Genomic DNA, 21,866 nt, shown 5'->3' with positions numbered 1-21,866 from the left:
TGGGTGGCTCAGTGGTTTAGGCCACTGCCTTCGGCTCAGGTCATGATCTCAGGGTCCTGGGATCGAGTCCCGCATCGGGCTCTCTGCTCGGCAGGGAGCCTGCTTCCCTCTCACTCTCTCTGCTTGCCTCTCTGCCTACTTGTGATCTCTCTCTGTCAAATAAATAAATAAAATCTTAAAAAAAATAAAAAATAAAAAAATAAAGTCTTTGGAAAAAAAAATTAAAAATAAATAAAAATTAAAAAAAAAACATTATTTTAGGGAATGGTCATTTAGTAAGGTACCTGAAACCAATGATAAGAAAGTCTACACAGGTACTGCCTACCACATAAACATTAAAATATCAGCACAGAGCTACTTCAGTCACCTCACTCTTCCTCCCCACCCCTAAATTCACAAATACTTAACTCACAGCTGAGTGCCTGAACTAAAAACATTTGCTAGAGAAGCAGGTGGAAATCAGGTAACATTCTAAAGTTTCTATCTTTCCAAAAACTTCCTAGAACAGAGATTTAAAAAAAAAAAAAAAGTTGTCTGGTATTGGAGTCTGCATTTTTGCAGAAAAATCCCTTTGGCAAAGGCTCTGAATATGGTCTTTACTGCTTTATGCTTTAAATCTTTCAGGAATAAAACACAGAAATAAAGATACATATCCCTTTACATCTGCAAGTACGACTGTGTACATTGCTGTGAATTCAAGTTTCTTTCACCCAGAATGAAAACCCAGTCTCTCATTCCTGGAACAGGGCTATTTTATGTCCTGGAAGCTTATTCCAGAAGATCTTAGTGCATACCACTAAAACCCTTATTAATTCTTCTTGGAAATCTAAGAGGTATGATTATGGGAATTTTAGCTAAGAGAGAAAAAGTGAGATTTAATAAGCCACATTCTACTTTCAGAGGTCTTAAAACACTTACATAATTTCAAATTTGCCTAATCGCAGAAGAAATTTATTGAAATTTTAACTGTCCTGAAAAAGGAAAGTCTTTTGTGCAGAGGGTTGGGAGGGTCACCCCCACAGTGGGAGGAGCCTGATTTCTCCAGACCTCTGGCTCTCTCAGGATCAGCTCACTGCTCTGACACACATCGCGGAATGATAGACACAGCACATTCCTCCCGACATCAACACTGCTGCACCAATGCTCAGAAGACCCACAGCGACTTCCACAACAACCAGAGATTCCCTCCAATGCAGTGAAGAGAGGTCCATTTACTCTGCCTGTAAATGGACTGGGCCATAAAGCACTGCATTTTTTTTTCTTTTTGAATTTTGACAGAAATTTTGACAGATTTTATTTTGTCAGAGACAGATCACAAGTAGGCAGAGAGGCAGGCAGAGAGAGAAGGGGGAAGCAGGATCCAAGCTGAGCAGAGAGCCCGACGTCGGGCCCAATCCCAGGACCCTGAGACCATGACCTGAGCCGAAGGCAGAGGCTTTAACCCACTAAGCCACCCAGCTGCCCCAAGCGCTGCATTTCTTATACAATGTACACCAACAATAACTCCTTGACCCCTATGACTTACCAGAATGCACACAGTATCACACTTTGAGCTATGGCACCAGAAAGACCTAGGTTCATACTTGGGTTTTATCCCTTGACATCCCTGTAACTTGATTTCTGAGCCTGACCTCATTTGCAAAATAGGGGGGAAATCTCAGAAGAAGATTTTTCAGACTGAGATTCCAAACTAGCCCTCAGCTTGACTCTCATCTTCAGAGACATGTTACCTTTGATCCTTACACTGTTCACAATTGTTTTTTTTTTTAAAGATTTTATTTGACAGATCACAAGTAGGCAAAGAGACAGGCAGAGAGAAAGGGGAAGCAGGCTCCCTGCTGAGCAGAAAGCCTGATGCGGGGCTGGATCCCAGGACCCAGAGATCATGACCTGAGCAGAAAGCAGAGGCTTAACCCACTGAGCCACTGAGGCGCCCCTATTCACAATTTTTTAAGCATTAAATTTATAACAAAGACTAGACTAGTACTTAACTAGGAAAAAAGTCAAAGATCCATCAACTCTGAGCCCCCATTTTTGTGTGACAACAACCAGCTCCTGGCCGCTCCCTTCACACACAAACTTGATAGCTCAGTAGGCACTACTCTCTCTCTGCGTCCCTCATTTATGTTACCTCAGTCCCCTGCAGGGATCTGAGCACACAACCAGTTTTAAAGATTAAAAACAAAATAAGCACCTTGATGACTCATGAAAATACTCAGTAAGACAGCTAGTATCACGAGCTCACTTGCTAACAAGTTTGGTGGGAAGCCTGGAGTCTTCCTATTTTCACCATCTTCCTCTGCTTTCTGCCTCAAGATCATTGCCATGAAAGGTGGACCCCGGTAGAAGCCCCACCCCGTATCAGGTGCTTATGGCCCAACCCTAATTACAAATGTCTCCGTGCTCCTTGACCCCACGCACCAGCTCTGGCGGTGCAGACAAGCCTTGGGGGGTGGGGGGAGGTAAACATTTTTATATTACCAAGACTGAATTACATATAGGGGCCCAACTTCCAAATTCTAGTCCTACAGACTGAGCAAGCACCAGGCCTCTCAAGAGTCAATCCAATCACTGTGACAAACACCTCTACAGCTACGTGCTCTGGGAACACAGTTCCACTCAAAGCCAGCTCCACCACGAACCACGGAAGACCAGGGGTGAGCCCTTCAGCATTCCTATCCCGAGGGGCTCCCCTCCACCCCCCACCCCCGGGCCCAGAGCTCCCCTGAGCTCCAGAAGCGGAACTTCCTTCCCTCCTCTCCTACCTACGACAAAAACCAACCAAGCAGCGAAACAATCACCAGCCTGAGGTCTCCAAGGTTTTGTGCTGCCGTTTGGACTTACTCTTATTTTTAACCCAGCATGCATCCCCAGGCTCAAAAGGAGCCTTAGGGTGCAAACTACGCACCCCAGCCACACTTCCAGCTGGCTCGCGGTGACCTGGGGTTGGGGGAGGGGCGCAGATGAGAGGCAGGCCGCACACCTGTGCCTCCCAGAGAGCCAACTGGCCCGCCTGCCCCTCGCCCCCCGACAGATGACGCAGAGCAGTTTACTCAGGTGCCAGAACAGGGAGCGAGGCGGCGGAGCGGTAGCCAGGGAGACCAGAGGCAGTTGCCAGAGAAATGCAGCTCTGAGCACCGAGGTTGCGGGGGGGGGGGGGGGGGGGGGGGGGAATTTGCGGGAGTGCGCGGGGGGAGGGGAGCCCCCGCCCCCCGCTGCGCTTCCAGAAGCGCCCGCTGGCTTCCCAGCGCTGTCGCAGAGGCTGCTGCGCTTCGCAGTGCTCCCGGAAGGCACGTGCAGACGGCCGAGGCCTGGAAGGCGCACCCCGCTGGCCGCCTGCACCAGGGCTGCCTCGGCCTCCTGGAGGCCCCGGGGCAGCACTGGGCCCCCTCACGAAGCCTCTGGCCGGGCCCAGGCACCCCGCGAACAAGCTACTAAGTCAGAAGCGACTGAACGACACACAAGACATTCCACTCCAAGAAGCAGCCCAGGGAGCGACGCAAGTGACACACCCAAAGGTGAGTGACCTGTCCTTGGTCCGGGTCCCCGCCACCCCAGAGGGGCTCAGGGCTGGCCCAGGGCTTCCTGGCCCGCTACCCCCGCAGCTGCAGCTCCGCCAAACCAGAGGCCGGGGCGGAGTCCGCATCCCCTCGTCCCAAGTTGGTGCACCCGGCCCAGAGCTGGACTGACCAGAGAAGGGCAAAACCAGGGCCGCATGCACACGTCCTCTCGCCAGGCCGCCAAGTCAGGAAAGCTGAAGCAGGTGCGGCCTATGCTCCCTCCTCGGCCGCGCAGCCTCCACCTCTGTACGTCCGCCCGCCACGGCCCGCAGGAGGCCGCCGCCTCAGGACTCCCCCGCGCGATGCCCCAGTGCACGTGCCGGGCCACCCACCCGCGAGCGACCCCACCTAGCTGACCCCGCCCCCAGAACGCGGCTCCCGCAGTCGAACGTGTGAAGCCACGTGACCCACCGGGCTGGGGAAGCCGGGCCGCACGAGGGGCCTGATCCCTCCGCCTTAAAGGAGCCGCGCGGGCTGCCGTCGTGGCGCCCTCCAGGCAGCGTAGGCCCGGCGCGGGGGAGTCGCTGCCGCCCGTAGCCCCGCCCCACCCGGGCCGCCCACCCCCACCGCCCCCTGGATACGAACAAGGCTCGCGGGGGACGCTGCGAAGCGCGTGAGCTCCCTGTGCCGGCGGCTTCGGGTCTCACGTGCGACGGCTGCGGGAGATGGAAGTGTTCCCGGCGCCGAGGCGCCCCTCCGTCCGGTGGGCTCCCGTCTGGACATACACTCGAGGCCACCGGGAGCCCGCAGCGCAGCCTGGAGGCCCCACCGGCCGCCCCCGGAGGGCCGCGGCGCCTTTAAGCCCAAAGGCCCTGAGTCACGAGGAGGCTCCCTGCCCCCCCCTCGCCACACGCCCCTCCACGAGGCCCCACGCCCGCGGGCACGTGACCCGCGCCCCGCCCGGGACTCGCGCTCACGGGGGGGGGGCGGGGAGGAGGGGACCGCCGAGCCGGCCGAGGCTGCGCGCGGACCGTTAGCTGCTGCGGCCGGGACCGCGCCCCGCCCAGCCCCGCCCCGGCGGGCGACAGGCGGCGGCGGGCGGCTCTTACCAGCGGGAACGCCATGGGGCCGGCGTAGCCCTGCGGGACGGACGGGCCGGGCGGCGGGCCGGCGCGCCGAGGGACGCGCAGACACGTGGGCACTATTTTTGCAGCGAGCCGCGCACAGCGCCGCGCCTCGGACCGCTTATAAAGCCCCCGCGGAGCCGCCCCCCGCCCTCCGCCGGCCGGATGCGAAGCACCTGTGTCGGCCCCGCCCGGGCCCCCGCCCCCGCCGCCCCGCCCCTCCCGGCAGGCCAGGCCGAGGGCTCAGCAGCCCACCCGGAGCCGGGCTCCTGGACGGGGGCGGCCGCTGCCAGCGCCCGAGCGCTCCCCTCACCCAGTGACCCTGCTCAAGTCACTTACCTCCTCGCGGCCTCACTCTCCGTACCCCGTACGCATAGGGCGCGACTTACAAGACGCTGCGACGCGGCGGCGAGGTGCTTTGTCAGCAGAGCCCCGTGTCCCTGCTCCTGTTCTTCCAAGGACCCCTCCAGGGCGGGGGCCAGCCGCCCTGGCCAGTGCCCTAGCCTTTGCCTCTGCCCCCAGGACTCTTAGATCTGCTGCTCCGTGTGCTGGAATGGCCCGTGTGCTAGAAAGGGGGACGCGTCGGGGTTTCCTGAAAGTTCCAAAGACACCAGAGGTCCTCTCTGGACCGTAGTTTCCTGGGGAAACCGCTTCCGACGCTCCTGCCCTACTGTAATAGGAAGCTTCAGGAAGAGGGGACAAGGGACAGGGCGGGGATCACGGGACAAGAGACACCACTGTGGTCCTGGCTGTTGTCAGGAAAGGCGACCTGGGGTGGCTGGCGCAGGAGCGGACCAGAAGCCCCAGGCAAGCGCAGAGGCAGAGAGGGCATTCCAGGCGGGAGACCAAGGAAAGGCGGCGAGGGAGGATTGAACAGAGCGGTTCAATCCGACCAGGACGAGGCTAATGCTGATACCACAGGAGGGAAGCCTGGGCCCAGTCTGTGAAGGGCCTTTATTTTGCAGACAGCAGGGAACTATTAAGAATTGTCAACGGGAGAATGGCAGTATCAGGTCTCGTAAGATGTTACTGGACACTCAGTAGAGGCTGGGAAGAAACAAGGGACGGGAGCGAGGAGAGGGACCAGCGTTTGTAGGGCATTACTAAGTGATTTACACGGGTTAGCTCATCATTATAACATTAATTATAAAGCATTTATTATGCACAAGGCTTCTCCTAGCAGTGAGGAAAACAGGACTGCTGCCTTTCCTGGCAGGGTGGTGAGGCTCACCTGGATCTAATGGCCAGGGCCGGGGTGGGCAGGTAATTGCAGGTTTCTGTGGAAGGAGAGGAAGTCAGTGGGTTTATCTACTGTTTCAGGAGGATTGAGGGGAGAAGGTGGCCAGGATAAGAACAGATGGGAGTACAAATCCACAGGAAGACTCAGAGTGACAATGAAGGTTGGCTGGTCTCCATTCAGAAGAATGTCCTCATGCAGGGAGCTTCCTTGTGTTGCCGGGGTCATGGGCAGAGAGGGTGATGCTGCAAGGGCAGGGCAAGAGGGGGTCCTGGCACCCCCTACCCATCAACTATGCTGACCTCTTTCTGCCTAGCCATCTGCCCTCCTCCTCACGCTGGGCCATTCCAGCCACCCAGAAAACCATACCTTGTGGTTCAGCTTCACTGGGACCCTCTTTCAGGGGTTCCTTCCTGGGCCCTTTCTTTTTGGGGCACAGCCCACCCCCCAAGGCTCACTGTGGCCTGCAGAGAGCATAGTACAGCTGCTCCGAAGTGATGTATCTTGCTTGTCTTCTCAGGGGTGCAACCTGGACACCGATAGCCTGGGAGCCACCTGATGGTGAAAGCAAGAAGGCCCAGGTGCAGGGAAGGGGCCAGGGGCGGGTAGATGCCGTGCCAAAATAAGGTCCCAGCCTAGCCAGATCTTTCAAGACAGCTGGGTTGTCTTGGGTTTTTTCAAGGTGAAATCTTAATTTTAAATGTGGTCACTAATTTGAATTTTAAGAGCAAAGCCCCGTATATCCAGGGGCCCCATGCAGCCCTTTTGCCGCAAACTTGTGTACATCCTTCCTTCCCAAAGCTGAGCAAGATAAGAATCTGAAACCTGGAATAGTGCCCAAGGGAGTAGGTATCTGGGAACTCTTTCATATTTTAAAACTCCTAGTCATAAGAAAATGAAGGTGTCTTTCAGGTGACTTGGAACAGAAATTGCTGCTGCCTAAAATCCCTTTTTCTAAACTTGCTGGCACGGTGGTAATAGCTGACCTTCGCTGAGCACTTACTACATGCATGGCAGAGTTCTAAGTGTTTTACCTGTGTTTGATGAGAAAACTGAAGCTCAAAAAGTAAAGAGTGAAGTACCTAGCCCAAGAATTCCCAGCTAGAAATAGAGGAGTGAGAACTCAAACCCAGACAGTCTTCTTGCTTCAGAGCCTTGACCAGATAAGAACGAAACTTCTGGCACGCTTATGTGTGCAGTTTTTCTGACTGACCCCAGAGCTCAATGCAGATGGTGAAGGATGGAGTGGCTGAGTCAAAATGCAGTCATGGCCTCAGGTGTGGCCATGCCCCTTTGCTCCTTGGCCTCACTTGGCCATGCCTGCAGGTAGAACAGGAAGAACAGTACTTCTGACTGGAAGGTGTCCACAATCCACAGGGTACGGTGTGGAAAGCAGAAGAGGTGGAGATATTAAATGACTCGGTCAAGTCCCCACAGCTGGTCACTGGCAGAAGTAGCAGGAACAAATAGGCAGCATTATCCATTCTCAGAGTCAACAAACAGCCTTTGAGTCCAGCTATGCCTGGCACCATCTCTGCAGTCAAGCTCCAGATTTGCAATACAGGTTTAAGTGTAACAGTAATTCCCTGGACTAAGTTTTCAATGCATGTATGAGGAGGACGGGAGGAACCATGTAGTCGTGTATGTGCTCAGGTGTTCAGTACTTCCACAGGAAGCAGCAGAAAAAAGAAAAGACAGTGTGGAGAGGAAATAATTGTCCTGGTTGAAAAAGATCAGAAAAGGGACTCACTTAGGAACTCAAGACCACAAGGTAAAGTAGGCACACAGTCTCTCCTAGACTTTTCCTAAGCTCTGTGAAGAAGAAACCGTGTTCTTTTTTTTGTTTGTCTTTTAAAGTGGAATTAAAAGTGTGAATCAGATCCACCTTGCACCATACACAAATGTAAATTTAAAGTGGGTTAAAGATATAAATGTGAAAGGCACTACTTGGAAAAGTTTCAGAAGAAAATATTAGAATATTTTATTGCCTCAGAGTGTGGGTAAATTTTGTAAATCAGAAACAAAAAGCACAGGACATAAAGGAAGATTGATAAATTTGGCCACAATGAAATTTAAAGCTTTGATTTAACAAAAGATCTTTAAAATTTGAAAAAAAAAACAAGTCATAAACCGGAAGAAGATATTTGCAATGTGAGATCTATAAAGGACTGGTTTCTAGAATACATAAGAACTTCTACAATCCATGAGGAAAAGAGACAACCCTATAGAAAAATGGGCAAAAGATGGGAACAGACAATTGACAGAACTAGAAAAAACCAAATGGCCAACAAACACAGCATTAGATGTGTCCCCTCAGCAATAACCAGGAAAATGCAAATGAAACCACAGGAGAGACAATTCACACCTCTCACACAGACAAAATGGAAGTCTCACTTTCCCAGTAGCAGGATCACTGCCAATGAGGGTATAAATTGGCTCCCCCATTCTAGTTTTTTGCTTTTATTTTCTACATGTTTTGAATTGAGGGAAAACACATATAATATGGAATGTACAAATCTTAAATGTTCAGCTCAATAATTTTTTACCTACATATATACCCAGGTAACTGTCACCTACATCAAGGCATAGAATCTTTCCAGAACCCCACAGGATTCCATCATGCTTCTTCCCACTTCATACCTCCCTCCTTGAGGTAACTATTATTCTTACTCATTTCCTGACCTCCATTCTGCCTGTTGTAGAACTTCACATAAACATCTGGCTTCTTCCATTCAATATGGACCCGCGCATGTTGTTGCCTGTGGCAACAGTTGTCTTCTTCTTGTTAAGCCGTATTCCATCGTGCGGATGCACCGAATTTGCTTCTCCATCCTCCTGTTGACTGGTATTGGAATTGTTTCCAGTCTGGGGACTCTTGTGAGCCAAGGTACCATGAAATTCTTGATGTGAACTGCAGCTGCTCTGCCAATACTGTGTAAGTTGTACATGTTTATACCCTATGACCCAGCAATTCTAATCTTAGGGTAATATGTTAGAGAAACCTTTGCGTATGTTAAAGGAGGCCTGAATAAAAATGCCAATAGCTGTACTATTCACAATTGCAAAAATAAAATAGCAACCTTAAATATCCACCAGCAGGAGAGTGCATCAATAAATTGTGGTAGAGGGGCGCCTGGGTGGCTCAGTGGGTTAAGCCGCTGCCTTCGGCTCAGGTCATGATCTCGGGGTTCTGGGATCGAGTCCCGCGTCTGGCTCTCTGCTCAGCAGGGAGCCTGCTTCCCTCTCTCTCTCTCTCTGCCTGCCTCTCTGTCTACTTGTGATCTCTCTCTGTCAAATAAATAAATAAAAAATCTTTAAAAAATAAATAAATAAATAAATAAATAAATTGTGGTAGAGTCATACAATGGAATACTATGTATGAGTAAAAGTAAATGAAATAAAGCCAGACCACGTCAACATAGATGACTCAGAAAAATATTGAGTGAAAAAAGCAGGAGGGAGAAGACGCACTTTATGATGCCATTTATATAAAATTATAAAACCTGCAGTACACTGCGATCGCAAAGTACCATATTATATATCATTTAGGGGCATATCCATATGTGGTATAAGTACAGAAAAAGTGCACATCGATCAACAGAAAATTCTGAATAGTGGTTTACTTCAGGTGAGGCAGAAAGAGCTTGTGAAATGAGTACAAAGGGTATTGCCTAAATCAGTAAGTGCTTTGGTCCTTAAGCCTGGGAATCAGAACAATGGTCGTGGTTATGTGATATTCTTTATGACAGTTTTTTAAAGAAATAAGGGACGGAGATCATTAAAGGCAGTGGTGTGCCGGCAGATGCCTGACGACAAGCTGTGGGCAGGGGAGTCCTCTGCAGTAACCACCGAGTTCTGCGACGCAAATATTCCCACCACAGCTGATTTCCGGTCACCAGTGCGACACCACCTGGCTCCAGCCCGCTCGGGCACACCGCGCGCTGAATGTGGGAGCCAAGTGCTTGCAAAGCCAGAGCCTGGGAGCCAGGCCCGGCTCCGAGGACTTTCCCCCGCTGTGGGTCTGGGGCTGGATGGTATTAATTTGTTGCTGTAAAGCTAACAGCTCGAAACAGTGACGCATATCACCTCGCACAATCTCTGCAAGTCAGGAATCCAAGAATGACTCCTCTGGGTGGCTCCGGCCTGGGATCCCTCCTGAGGCTGCTGCGGAGCTGGGGACCAGAACTGCAGTCATCGGAAGCTTTGCCTGGAGCTGCAGATCTGCTCCTTAGTTCACTCAGGTGGCCCCTGGCAAAGCCTCAGGTCTTTGTCGCACGGACCCCTCCATAGGGCTGCCGGCTTTAACTCCAGACATGCCACCCAGCCCTCTCCGGAGCAAATGACCAGCTGGAGAAAGAGAAAGACTGGGGTAGAAGTACAGTGACTTTTATAACATCTCAGAAAGAACAACCTGTCACTTCTGCAATATCCCACTGTTCACACCCACCAAGCCTGATGAGAGGCCCAAGGCCGCAGATGGGAAGCAGCAGGGATCCCCATGTATGGTCCTGGAGGTCAGTTGCCACACTGATCACAATGGAAGCTGAGGGCTGATTGTCCCGAGATGCTGGTGAATGGGTTAGCGAAACCCAGAGTCTCAGGAAGAGGAGCAACGGGAGAACTCAGGAGGCCATGGCCTTTGTTTCCAGCAAAGGAAAAAGACATGATTTGGAATTTACTTGAAAGAACGCAGCTACCATTGTCAGAATCCTGAGGCCTCCGTCTTGCCTCGTCCTAGGGAGACCCCCTCTCCCGACCCCACCTCTCCCTGCCTTCCCTCCGCAGGTGCAGACACTGGCTTCCGATACATAAAAGCCTGCATCGAGGTCACCTTGCGCAGGCCCTCAAGAGTTCCTTCTTCGGCAGAGCTGCTCCCTCACGTTCTCCCTCAGTTAAAACAAGACAATCCTGCTAATTTCCACGCACCCTGCCGCTGCTACAGGGGCTGCTGGTGCCCTAGTGGCCCCAGAGACCAGCACATGCCACCGTGCCGCCATTGCCAGACACGAGTCTGTCCCCGCTGCCCAGGATCCCGCTTCTAACTGGAGCTGGGTGTCAGATCGCTTCAAAGCTCCATGATCTCTAAGCGAAACAAAACACGGCACGATGGGTGGGGGGTGGGGTCATCACACTCAGCTTCTCGTTTACGTGAGTGGTTCATTCTATGAACACTTGGGGAATTGCATACTCGTTATGTGTACAATTTTCAATGTGAATATTATACTTAATTTTTAAATAGTATTTTTAAAAGTCTTTTTTTTTTTTTTAATATTTTGCTTGGGGCACCTGGGTGACTCAGTGGGTTAAAGCCTCTGCTTTCGGCTCAGGTCATGGTCCCAGAGTCCTGGGATCGAGCCCTGCATCGGGCTCTCTGCTCAGCGAGGAGCCTGCTTCCCTCTCTCTCTCTCTCTCTGCCTGCCTCTCTGCCTACTTGTGATCTCTGTCTGTCAAATAAATAAAATCTTTTAAAAATATATTTTATTTATTTATCTAAGAGAGAGAAAAAGCAAGAGACAGAACACAAGCAGAAGGGCAGAGGAAGAGGGAGCAGCAGACTCCCCGCTGGACAGGGAGCCTGATGCGGGACTCGATCCCAGGACGCCGGGATCATGATCTGAGCCGAAGGCAGACGCTTAACCAACTGAGCCAGACACGGACCCGGGTGTCTGGGAACTTCCCAGAAGATAAGACAAGCATTCTGTCTGAGCTCTTGCCAACCTCTGTTCTCCGGGTACCATGGGGAAGCCGCGGAGTGTCTCTGTTCAAGCGGCATCTTGGGGTGGAAGGTCTGAAAAGTGGCTAGAGCTGGAGGACTCGTGGCACCAGGGTAAGGCGTGGAGAGATGTTCAGGGAGCGTGGGCACCCCCAGCATTGCTCACCCTCCTCAGGACGGTTCCGGCCCAGCTGTGAGGCCTCAGTGATACCACAGCATCCTCCGCGGTAATGGGGCAGGAAGGATAGGAGCTCCTAATGGCCAGGGTCCAACAGTGCAGCCTTAAGTGCTTTCCTGATAGATGAGTGGGGTGGGGGTTGGGGGAGATAAAGGGCTCAGACCACTTTCTAGTAGAAAATCCAAGACACCGTGTCCTGCTTTTACCCCCGCGTTCTCCAGAGCCCACCCTGGGCTTCACCCTTCCAGGTACTCTCATTCACTGTCCTTCTCTTGCCCCTGAGAGACAGGACTGAGCAGGCGGTTACTGAAGGAAGACCCAGACCCCCGCCTTGAGGTCCCCAGTCCATGTGCTCCCTGCCCCAACTCTCCCGCACACACCCGACTCCGCTGCCGGTTGTAGGCTGGTGGAGTCAGATGGATCTCCAGGGCTGGGCAGGCCTTCTGTGGGTCCCAGCCTTGTCCCGGTGGCCAGTGGTCCTAGCTTTGTCACCACAGTGCCTAAGACACGTCGGCTACTCGGTCACCAAGGAGGAAGAAAGGACCCAGGCAGGCCTCACCCCACTCCCACCAAGCCCTGGCAAGTTGAGCTAGAGACAGGGGTGACCGAGCAGGCCATGAACTTGGGTCAGCAAGTCTCAGGCAAGCAGCTGGTGGAGAGGATCCTGGCTGTCCAGAGGCCAGGCCCTCTTGTGGGTCAGAGTTTTCCTGCTTTCCCTTCCTTGCCCAGTCAGAGCAGGGGTGCCCTGTCACACTGAGTTACACACGCAACCCCTCTGATCTGCAGGCTATGCTAGGAGGTGACCCCAAAATGCCCAGAAGAAGGTGCTGAACGAGCATAGGACTTGTCCCAGTGACTGGCTGGGCGGGGGTCCCAGCATGGGCACAGCCTCGTGGTGGCTTCCTTGATGTCACTAGATAGGGATATCCATATCCTCTAAAGATCTGTCCCCCCCGCCCTGGCGGCTAGCCAGTTGCTGCAGCCTGGCCAGAACCTGAAGCCTTTGCCGGGGGCGCGACTCTGAAGCCATGCTGGGCTGGGCTCCAGTTCCCGGGCCCTCTCTGCCCTCCCTGTGCTCTGACCTGCAGAGACCACACTCAGACCTCCTGGGTCTCCCCTAAAGCTCTGCCCTGGGGGCACATCCTGCCCGCCTCCTACCCCCTCCGCGCCCCCCCCCGCCCCCCCGCAGCTGTCCCGCACTAAGAGCGCTTCCTAGGTTGCGCTGCGGTCCAGGGCCCTCCGTGAATCCCCAGCCCTGGGCCGGCTTCCTGCTAAGGGCAGGGCAGCGTGAAATCCAGGAAGCCTCAGCCCAGGCCCCTGAGGCCCTGGGGACAAAGCGGCAGCACAGGTACAAAGACCTGGGTCAGTGACAGAATACAGGGTGTGACCGGGTTGGAAAGAAGGGTGTTCTGGGGGAGACCAAGGCTCCCAGCTCCCGCAGGTCTGGGCAGTTCCCCTCACTGTGTGCTGGGCGGGCCCTCCTCACCCTGGCGGAGGCCCACTCAGTCCCAGGGGCTCGGGGAAGGTGTGGCCAGGGACCTAGGCTCTTGGGAGACCTAGGCTGGGCCAAGGGCTGGGGCAGCCACTCCCTTCCCCTGGCAAAGGTTTGCTCTCCCTAGACCATCCCCTCAGCCCAGTCCCGCCCCTTCCCCATCCTGGCTTGGAGCCGTTGCATCGCCTGCCCACTGCCGCCGGGGCTCCTCCCTCTCCTGGCCCGCTGCCCAGGCACACCTCGCTCTCCGGCTCCCTGCCTCTCCCCTGACACCAGCACAAGAACCGTTTGTCATGAAGGCCTGAGACTGCTAAGCCCACAGCCTGGGACACGCTCTGGAGAAAGCCGCCCCGGGCCGGGATCAAGGTTCTAGCACGCGGAGTCTCACTCGAGGTTGGATCCCAGGGCCCTCCTGAGAGGCTGTGGGAATCCGGGCTGCGAGCTCCTTGAGGGAGCCTGACGCACTTCTGGTTCCAACGGACCCCGTTCTGGGGCCTTTGTTGCGAAGTACAGGTCGAAAAGAATTCTCTGAGGGTCCTTGCTCAGCGCCCTGGGAACCGCGCTCACCTTCTTCCGCTGCGGGCGCTGCTGGTTCTAAACAGGAGAGCAGGCTGACCTCTCTGTCTGCCCTTGACTGGCCGATCAGTCCCGTCACCAAACCTGCAGTGACAAACACCGTGATTCCAGGGAGACCGTGGGGCTCCAGCTGCTGTCTAGCGCCACGGAGCCCAGCGTGTCCCCAGAGACAGAGGTAGGGGTGTCCCCTGGCAGTGCCTTTGTCCTCCTTCCCTGAGAGGAAGCCGCACCTGCTACACCTGTCTCTCCCCTGCAGAGACGTCCTGTCAGGGACACCTCAGGGGCAAGGCAGCGGGGAGGGAGGACCAAGGGTCTAGAGCCTGAGTCACGGAGGATTGGGGGGCTGAGGCGTCTCCTCTCAAACCATCGTTTGAGTGTGTTTTCCTCGTAACCCTGGCAGCCAACGTGTTCTGGGGGGGAAGCGTTCCAAAGTCAAAACCAGGTTTGGATAACACTGCGCCAGCCCCTTTGGGTCAGGGATAGGTTACGATACAAATTGGCGCAGTAAAGTCCCTGAGAAGGCCTGTGGGAAATAAACTTGTTTCGTTTAAACACGTTATTCCTAGGGCGCCTGGGTGGCTCAGTGGGTTGAGCCGCTGCCTTCGGCTCAGGTCATGATCTCAGGGTCCTGGGATCGAGCCCCGCATCGGGCTCTCTGCTCAGCGGGGAGCCTGCTTCCTCCTCTCTCTCTGCCTGCCTCTCTGCCTACTTGTGATCTCTGTCTGTCAAATAAGTAAATAAAATCTTTAAATCCGTTATTCCTAAACTTGATCATAGACTCTCATTTTTTTGTTTTTTGGTAGAACACATGCTATTGTGTTACATTTCACATGTTTTGGAAGCACTGCTGTCAGCCTCTTTCCTTGCGGAGAAAGGCATCAAGGAGCCCCTGATACTCACCGCCACGTCCAGAAGCCTCATCCCAGCCACAGAGGCCGTCCGTCTTCACTGCTCAAGTGTGTCCACGGAGCAACCTCAGCCCCCAGAGCTCCGTGAGAAAGGGGCTCTCTTCTGCAGACGCCGACTGGAATTTGCGGCGTGATTGGAGGCAGGGCTGTTTGGGAACACAGCTATACCTCTCCTGCCCCTCCATGACGGCTGGTTGGGTCAGCTCCCCAGCCGGGCACGGGCCCCACTGCCGACACAGTCCAAACCCCACGCCGATGTCGGGGAGTCCCCCACGTTAGCGGTCTTTCCCAAGGACCCATGAGGGAAATCCATGGGGACCGACAGTGACCAGAGAGGTCTCGCTGCTGCAGCGCCTGCTAGCAAGAACAGGGAGCTCTTCCAGCTCGGCCCCCACCCCTGCCTGGAGGTCTCTTCCACAGACAGGCCTGGAGACTCGGGGAGGGTCACCCTGGAGTCCGGCCAGAGTCACCTATGGGAGCGAGTCGCAGCCTTCCCTAGAAAGTCAGCGATGATTGTTCGCAAGAGTCACACGGCCGCCAGAGCAGCTTGCCCCCGTCCCCCTCAGACGGAGCCCAGAGGAGGGAAAGCTGAGGCAGCATATAGGGAGAAGCCTTTTTATTGGGGTTCTGCTACACACACAGGTGCAGAAAGCCAGGAAGACAAAGGCGCAGTCAGGGGCTCCCCCTGCACAGAGCATGTGGAACCCGTGGGGAGAGGCGTTATGGGGGGCGTTATGGGGGAGGGGGGCTGGGAATGGCCAGAGGGCAACAGCTCCACCACCCCCAACCCTGATGCTATCTGGCATGAAGCATCTTCTAGGAGAGAGAGAAGAAACGAGAGAGCGAGAACGAGGGATGGGGGCTTGCAGCCCAGGAGCCGCGAGGGAGAGACGAGCAGGGCGGAGAGCTCCCGGCCCGCGGGCGTCACTGGGTCAGAGCCTGCACCACGTCCTTCACCAGCATGGTGCCGATCACCATCTTCTCGCTGTTGACGGTCAGCTGCGCAGCCCCCGAGGGCCGGGCGTCCAGGGTCAGCAGGACCAGGCTCCCGCTGGTCAGCGTCCTGCCTGCAAATCTGGGGTGAGGGCAGAGGCGGGGGCTCAGCCTCATGGCATGGGGCCCTCCTGCAGAGCGGGCCTGCCCAGAGCCCATCTCGTCCCCTCTGCTGGTGGCCGCTACCTGTACTCGTCAGATGTCCCACAAGGGACACGACCCAGGTTGGCAACGGTAGTCACTTTCTGCACCACGATGTGGTCACTGCGACAGCTGTCTGGCAGCGTGAGCTTCTCTGTGATCTCGCTCATGCCTGTCAGCTTTCCTGGGGGGGGACAGAGGTCACGGTGAGGGCGGAGGCCATGCTGGGTCCAGAGGCTGGCACCTGGGTCTGTCTGAGCACCCTCAACTGAGTTCCCCGCAGGCTGGACAGGTCTCAGGCCCCGCAGGCTGGACAGGTCTCAGGCTAAAAGCGGGTCTGAATCCCTCAGACTCAAGGAGGGCTACTTCCGTCCTGGACCGCACCATGCTTCGGGAAGCCAGCCTGCCCACCCCGAGCCCTAGCCATGCTGCTGACCAAAGAGGGATCTGGCCCTTCCCCACCATCAGACTTCGGACCACCGCCCCTTGGGAAGGAGGGCCTGTGGACCTGGTGGCCAGTCAGCTCGAAGTGGTGTCCTCCACCCCAGCCCCCACACGCTCTGGTCTTTCCTGCCTGGCCCTCCAACCCGAGTTCGGGTCCCTCCCAGCTCCAGAAAGCTGAGTCCCCACAAACAGATCGCTGGTGGCTGCTACACTCTCGGTCAAGGCACTGGTCCTCAGCGGACAGGCCAGCGGGCAGCAGTCACGTGAGGCTCTGATGGACTTCTCAGGTCACCTGCAGCACGAGCTCCGGACCCCCGGGCGTTCACAGCACCCCACAACCCCTCCCTCTGCCGACCGGAGCTCTCCTCTCCACTCACACACTCGGTGAGTGCGTGACCTCCACACACGGCCAGGGTGTGACCTCCTGCTGCCTTCCCTCCAGCCCCTCTGGCCTCCCTCTGCTGCTGCTTCTCCTTTTGAGAACGGCCCTCCCTCTCCTGCTGCCCCATCCCCTTCCTTCCAGAGTGATGACATTTCCGTGCCCTGTACCTTTACTCTCCCCGTGGCCAAGTGTCCAAGTCCTTAAAAAGTCCTTTCTGTCATGCTATTGCTGTGTCTCCCTCCCCATTCATGGCCAAGTCCTCCCAAGAGGGCTCCATTGCCTCAAGCCCTCGTCTCCTCCTGCCCACTGCCATTGGCCTCTGTCCCCTCTTTGCAAGGACCTGCTCTCAGATGTGGGCAGCAGCTGCCCATCGCGTGGGGCAGAAGGTCTTGGTTCATCCTGGCCTATAGCCACCCCACCCCAGGGCAGTCTTCTGTCCTCTCTCCTCCTCAGGGTCTCTTTCTGCCCCTCACTCTGTTCCTTCTCTTCTCCCTTCCCTCTCTCTCCTGAAAATGCAGGTTTTCCTCAAGGACGCTCCCTGGCCTCACCTTTCCACCCCCCTCTCTCCCAGGGACATGTGGCTCATTCACAGCTCCAGCTCTCACCTCGGCTCCTGACTCCAGCTGAGAGGTGTTTCCGGGGCACAGACCCACACCTGTGGTCGCTTACCAAAGGGCCAGCTCCTGACCATGCCCCATGTGCCTCACCATCAGCTCATCTGGAACCAACCACGCTCCTCCCTCCTCCCCTGCCGAGCCCATTCCTCCTCCTCTGGCATCAAGGGTTGGGCAAATTTCAGTCGGCAAGCCAAATCCAGCCCACGGCCCACAATGTATTTTATATTTTTTAAGCATCGGGAGGGTGCAAAAAAAAATCAAAAGATTAATATTTCACGCCATATGAAAATTATGTGAAATTCAAATTTCAGTGTCCATAAATAGAATGTTATTGGAACATAGCCACACTCATTCATTTACACGTTATCTGTGGCTGTGCTGTGTTAACAGCAGAGTTGAGTCATTGAGCAGAGATCACATGGCCCACAAAGCCTAGGATATTTGCTTTCTGGCCCAACACGGGAAAGGCTGCCGACTCCCGGCCCAGGCAAGGGCACTGCCATTCTCCCTGCCACCCTGCCATCCTCGTACACCTCCCTCTTCTCCTTCTCAGGGCAGCGAGCGGCCCTCAGCTGCCCCCTGCCCAGCACCACTCCCTGCCCCAGCCCTGCAATGCCTTTGCCAGGGCGCTCATCCCAGTCCTCAACCTCTCTCACCAGATCTACTGCAACAGCCTTATACACGGTGACAGGATTTAGGCCAAGGTCACACACCGAGGGGGTGGCGGGGTCAGAATATCGAGCCGGGGCTCATGAAGCCCCATGCTTCTCCTCCCCAAGCTGTCCTGCCTCTCTGCCTGCTGCAGGCTCTCCCGGGGCGGTCCCAGCTGCCGGTGCTGCCGGATTCCCCTTGCTGAAGCCAAGGTCCCTTGGTCCATTCCTTGGGGAAGTGCTCCCTTCCTCAGACACCTTCGGGGACCCTCCATGGCTAGGAAAATGAGGTCTACAGTCCTAATCTCCCTCACAGTGCTGGTGGACCTGGTAAATTTGGCGACCCCTTCCAGCTCCCAAATTCTGGGACTGAAATCCTGCAGCACAGCAACCCAGGCATCCAGAAACTAGAGCAGAGCTCTCCTTTTCGGTTTTGTTCTGACTACCCCTCTGTGCTGTGGACTCCTGAGCCCCAAACCAAACTCTCCTCTCTTCCTGGTACTTTCCCTGACACGTACTCATGATATTTTCCCCAAGCTGGAATGCTGGCCTAGAATTTTCTGCCTGGCTGAGTCCCCCTCCCTCCAAAGCCTCGATGATGTGTCCCACCCTTGGTGAAGCCTCTGTTCTGGGGCTCCGCCTGAAGCTGGGGAGGCTCCTCCAGGATGGCACTGTGGACTGACTGAGCCCCTCCCCATCCACCCCAGGGAGCACTCACCCTGTTCCTTCTTGAACTCATTCTCGCTCATGAACACAGGAGCCATCAGCTCCCCAACAGGTGGCTGAATGGAGACATAGAACTGCCGGGTTTGGGTACTGTGAAGGGTGGGAGGAGACAGAGGGAGAGGAAATGAGGCCGGAGTCTAGCCCCTCACCTCCCACTTTGCCCGAAGGCAGCAAGAGAGCAAGAGAGAAGATCTGAGGGCCTGGGATGGCTTCCAGACCTGGCAGCGCAAGACGTATCCCTGCGGTTCTGCTCTCTCCTCTCCCCATCCTCCGCCCCGCCCCACCATGAATTAGATACTCACCACAGCTGGAAGTTGGCCGCCTGGGTTGAGTCACAGAAATTAATGCCCATTACAGCAGTGGCAGATTCTCCAGGTGCCAGGGACTCTGTGGGTACGAGGCAGGGAAAGGGGACGGGGGGACACCATCACCTAATAGGTCTGGAACCCACCACTGCCAGAGCTGACCACCCCACCATGCACTCCTGACCTTCTGGGCCCCCGGGAGATGGTTCCTCGTTTTCTCCTTAAATCTGAACAATCTCCCATCCCCTCCCCCAATTTAAGTCAGTCCTGAAATCACCAAGGCCTCAAGCACCTTCTGCCCTGAAACAGACTTGCTTGTTTCCTAGTCATCTTGTCTACCAGGGCATGATCATATCAGATGCCCTCTCTGAGCCCTCACAGCCTGGCCCAGCATAGAGGGCACCAGCAGCCACAGAAAGACTGACTCTGCCCAGGAGCCGCCTCCTCCACCACGTCCAAGGCCCTCCGTACCGATTTCAGGGAACTCCTGGATGCTGATGCCGGCAGGCAGTTTGGGGGTGCCCACGTGCAGGCCCTTGATGGGGGTTTCAGAGCTGTTGGAGAAGTGGATGTGCACAGACACCATGTGGGGGTCCCCCGAGAAAGGCTGGCGGCTGAAGGTGTAGTCCACAGCCAGCCCCTCGCCGGCCACACGGTGTAGCAGCTCCTGCCGCCCAGCACCTGACGCTGGACTCAGCAGCTGGAAGGGAGGGGGGCCAGTGTGGAAGTGAACAAGGAGAGGTCCTGTCCCCGCCTTGCCCTCACCGAGGGTCATCGAGCAGTGGAGACTCAAGGCTATCCCCCACATCTCACCCCCACACACAAATCCACACTGTAGGATGCACTACAGATGGGTGCCTACCCGAGTCCCTCCCCCGTCCCACTCACCGAGGGCACCAGTGGGGAGTCTGTGAGTGTCAGGCCCTCCAGGTCAGTAGCCAGACTGGTGGACACAATCGTAGGGGGAGATACAGGCTGGACACTGGGCGGGGTGACTGTGGGAGGAGATGAGGAAGGCTATGAGGAGGGAGAGGCAATGTGGAACTGGCTTGGGTTGAGGAGAGAGCCAGGAGCTCAGGGAGCACATAGTTCAGCACCACGGACAGCGACGCTCAGGGCACCTGGCGGCTCTGGCTGGTTTTCGCTCCTGGATTCCAACCCCACACCTGGGGAGGTTGTCCTGCTGCCCTCTCAAACCCAGGAGTGTGTTCTGTCTCCTCCCCTTACCCTGGAGATCTGAGGAACCTAGTCCAGAGCGCCCATGGACCTTAAGCAACCCTCCCGAGGTCTCCTTCCCCTGCTACTTCTACTACCCAGACTCACAGTCCTCTAGGTCAAGCAGGGAGATCTCCTTGGCTACCGGGGCACTTTTGCCACTGGGAGGCTGAAAGAGAAAAATGGGATGCAGGTGCGGGAGGAGAGAACCTGGCCTGTTGTGGGTTGGGTAGGTGATACCATGGTCTGTTCTAGATGGTGGGGAGACGACTGGGCCTGGCCCAGGACATGGGTTAAGGCTCTGGCCCATGAGCCCACTGCCCCCCTCTGGACCCAAGGCTCTCACTGTTTTTTTCCGCCAAGAGGCAGGTTCCACCTGCTCCTCCTCTGTCTCTGACGTCCTCTCAGACTCTGAGGAGCTACTACTGGGGTCACTGTCCTCATCTGAAGAGGAACCATCTCCTTGTCCCTCTGCCATCTTCTTCCTCTTCTTGGTCTTCCTCTTCCCACCTTCCTCCTCACTCTGTTCACTGGAGGACAGGAAGGGGGGGAAATAGGGGTCAGGCCCAGCCTGGACACCTCTCCTTGCCTCCCAGAAGAGCAGGAGAAGCCCAGGAAAGTGGGAGGGAGGAGAGGGAATCAAGCCAGTGGAGGCCACATGTGGGCTTCTGTGCCTGGGCCCCTGGCCCCAGACTGCTTCTCCGCACAGGGCAGGCCCAGCACAGAGACCCCTCAGCCAGACACAGCAGCCATGGGAGTGCACTGGAGGTCTGCAGGCCCCACCAGATCAGGAGGAAGCTCGGGGGCTCTTAGGAGAGTGGCTAAAGCTGGGCATTCCCCCTTGTTTTCCAGAGGAGACCCCCTGAACCCCACCAGCCACTTGGCTGCCTCCCCTCTTACCTCCCACTGCTCCTCTCTTTCTCCTCCTCCTGGTCTTCACTATCAGACTCGCTGCTGGACTCCCCGGAGCCACTCTCGCCGCTGCTCTTGCTGTCCGAGGCGCTCTCGGACTCGGGGTCTGCAGAGGAGCCGGCTCAGGGCCCCTGTGTGCAGACCCCCTTGGGTCCAGAATAGGTGCCCTGGGATCCCATCATGACTCAGCAGGGAAGCTGCACCCCCCAAGGTTCCCCTGGCCCCAGATGTCACCTGGACCAACCAGGACACAGATAGACTCGAAAGCGACGTGCCATCCCCCAGGTCCACCCACAGACATACAGGTCCACGCACGCAGCTGCACAACCCCCTGCACATGTGAAACCACGTGGAACACACACGTGGCCAGGGGCACGGTACCCCAGCTCTGCTGATCTCCTCACCGCTGTCCGCAGACTCTGTGGGGCCTGACTCCCCCTCAGAGTCTGAGTAGAAGGGCTTCTCCTTCTCCTTCCTCTTCTCTCGATTTGAGCACTTGGTCCACTCGGGTACCTGGAAATGGGGGTGGGGCGAGAGGAGCATGGAATCATGGTCGGGGCGGAGGAAGGAGAGCGTGAGGTTTCTACCTCGCAACCTGCCCTCCTTGGTCCAGTCTCCAAGAGAGAAAAATGGGGAGGGGAGGGGACGCTGCTGACGCAGGGAGAACTGTGAACCGCGAAGCGGGGTACAGCACAGCAGGGGAAGGGGAGGGGCCGCACGGGGTGCGGGGAGAGAGCACGGCACACGGGCAGG

At 55.9% G+C, this 21,866-nt stretch overlaps 2 protein-coding genes across 5 annotated transcripts in view; both read right to left on the bottom strand.

Annotated features, from left to right (window-relative positions):
• The window catches only part of CPEB1 (cytoplasmic polyadenylation element binding protein 1), a 98,489-nt gene extending 94,136 nt beyond the window's left edge, over window positions 1-4,353 (bottom strand). The window contains exon 1 of one of the 4 annotated variants that reach the window (XM_046008847.1): window positions 4,146-4,353. In XM_046008847.1, the coding sequence (XP_045864803.1) occupies window positions 4,146-4,283 (138 nt within the window). In that variant the 5' untranslated portion in view covers window positions 4,284-4,353. Of the gene's footprint in view, window positions 1-3,690; window positions 3,754-4,145 lie in introns of those variants that run through there. The other 3 variants (XM_046008849.1, XM_046008848.1, XM_046008850.1) reach the window with 3 other exon arrangements.
• Window positions 4,354-15,329: 10,976 nt separating this feature from the next.
• AP3B2 (adaptor related protein complex 3 subunit beta 2) overlaps window positions 15,330-21,866 on the bottom strand; it is a 29,027-nt gene continuing 22,490 nt past the window's right edge. Inside the window, exons 17-26 of the mRNA XM_046008846.1 lie at window positions 21,518-21,626; window positions 21,102-21,219; window positions 20,548-20,731; window positions 20,310-20,370; window positions 19,875-19,981; window positions 19,458-19,686; window positions 18,984-19,068; window positions 18,674-18,771; window positions 15,908-16,046; window positions 15,330-15,803 (exon numbers count right to left, since the gene is read on the bottom strand). Coding sequence (XP_045864802.1) covers window positions 15,653-15,803; window positions 15,908-16,046; window positions 18,674-18,771; window positions 18,984-19,068; window positions 19,458-19,686; window positions 19,875-19,981; window positions 20,310-20,370; window positions 20,548-20,731; window positions 21,102-21,219; window positions 21,518-21,626 — 1,281 coding nt within the window. The 3' untranslated portion in view covers window positions 15,330-15,652. The remainder of the gene's footprint in view (window positions 15,804-15,907; window positions 16,047-18,673; window positions 18,772-18,983; window positions 19,069-19,457; window positions 19,687-19,874; window positions 19,982-20,309; window positions 20,371-20,547; window positions 20,732-21,101; window positions 21,220-21,517; window positions 21,627-21,866) is intronic.

The sequence above is a fragment of the Meles meles genome, chromosome 6 (genome assembly GCF_922984935.1).
Source record: "Meles meles chromosome 6, mMelMel3.1 paternal haplotype, whole genome shotgun sequence".
Classification (NCBI taxonomy): Eukaryota; Metazoa; Chordata; class Mammalia; order Carnivora; family Mustelidae; genus Meles; species Meles meles.
The sequence above is the reverse complement of the archived record's forward strand: the minus strand, read 5'-3'. Positions and strand labels throughout refer to the sequence as shown.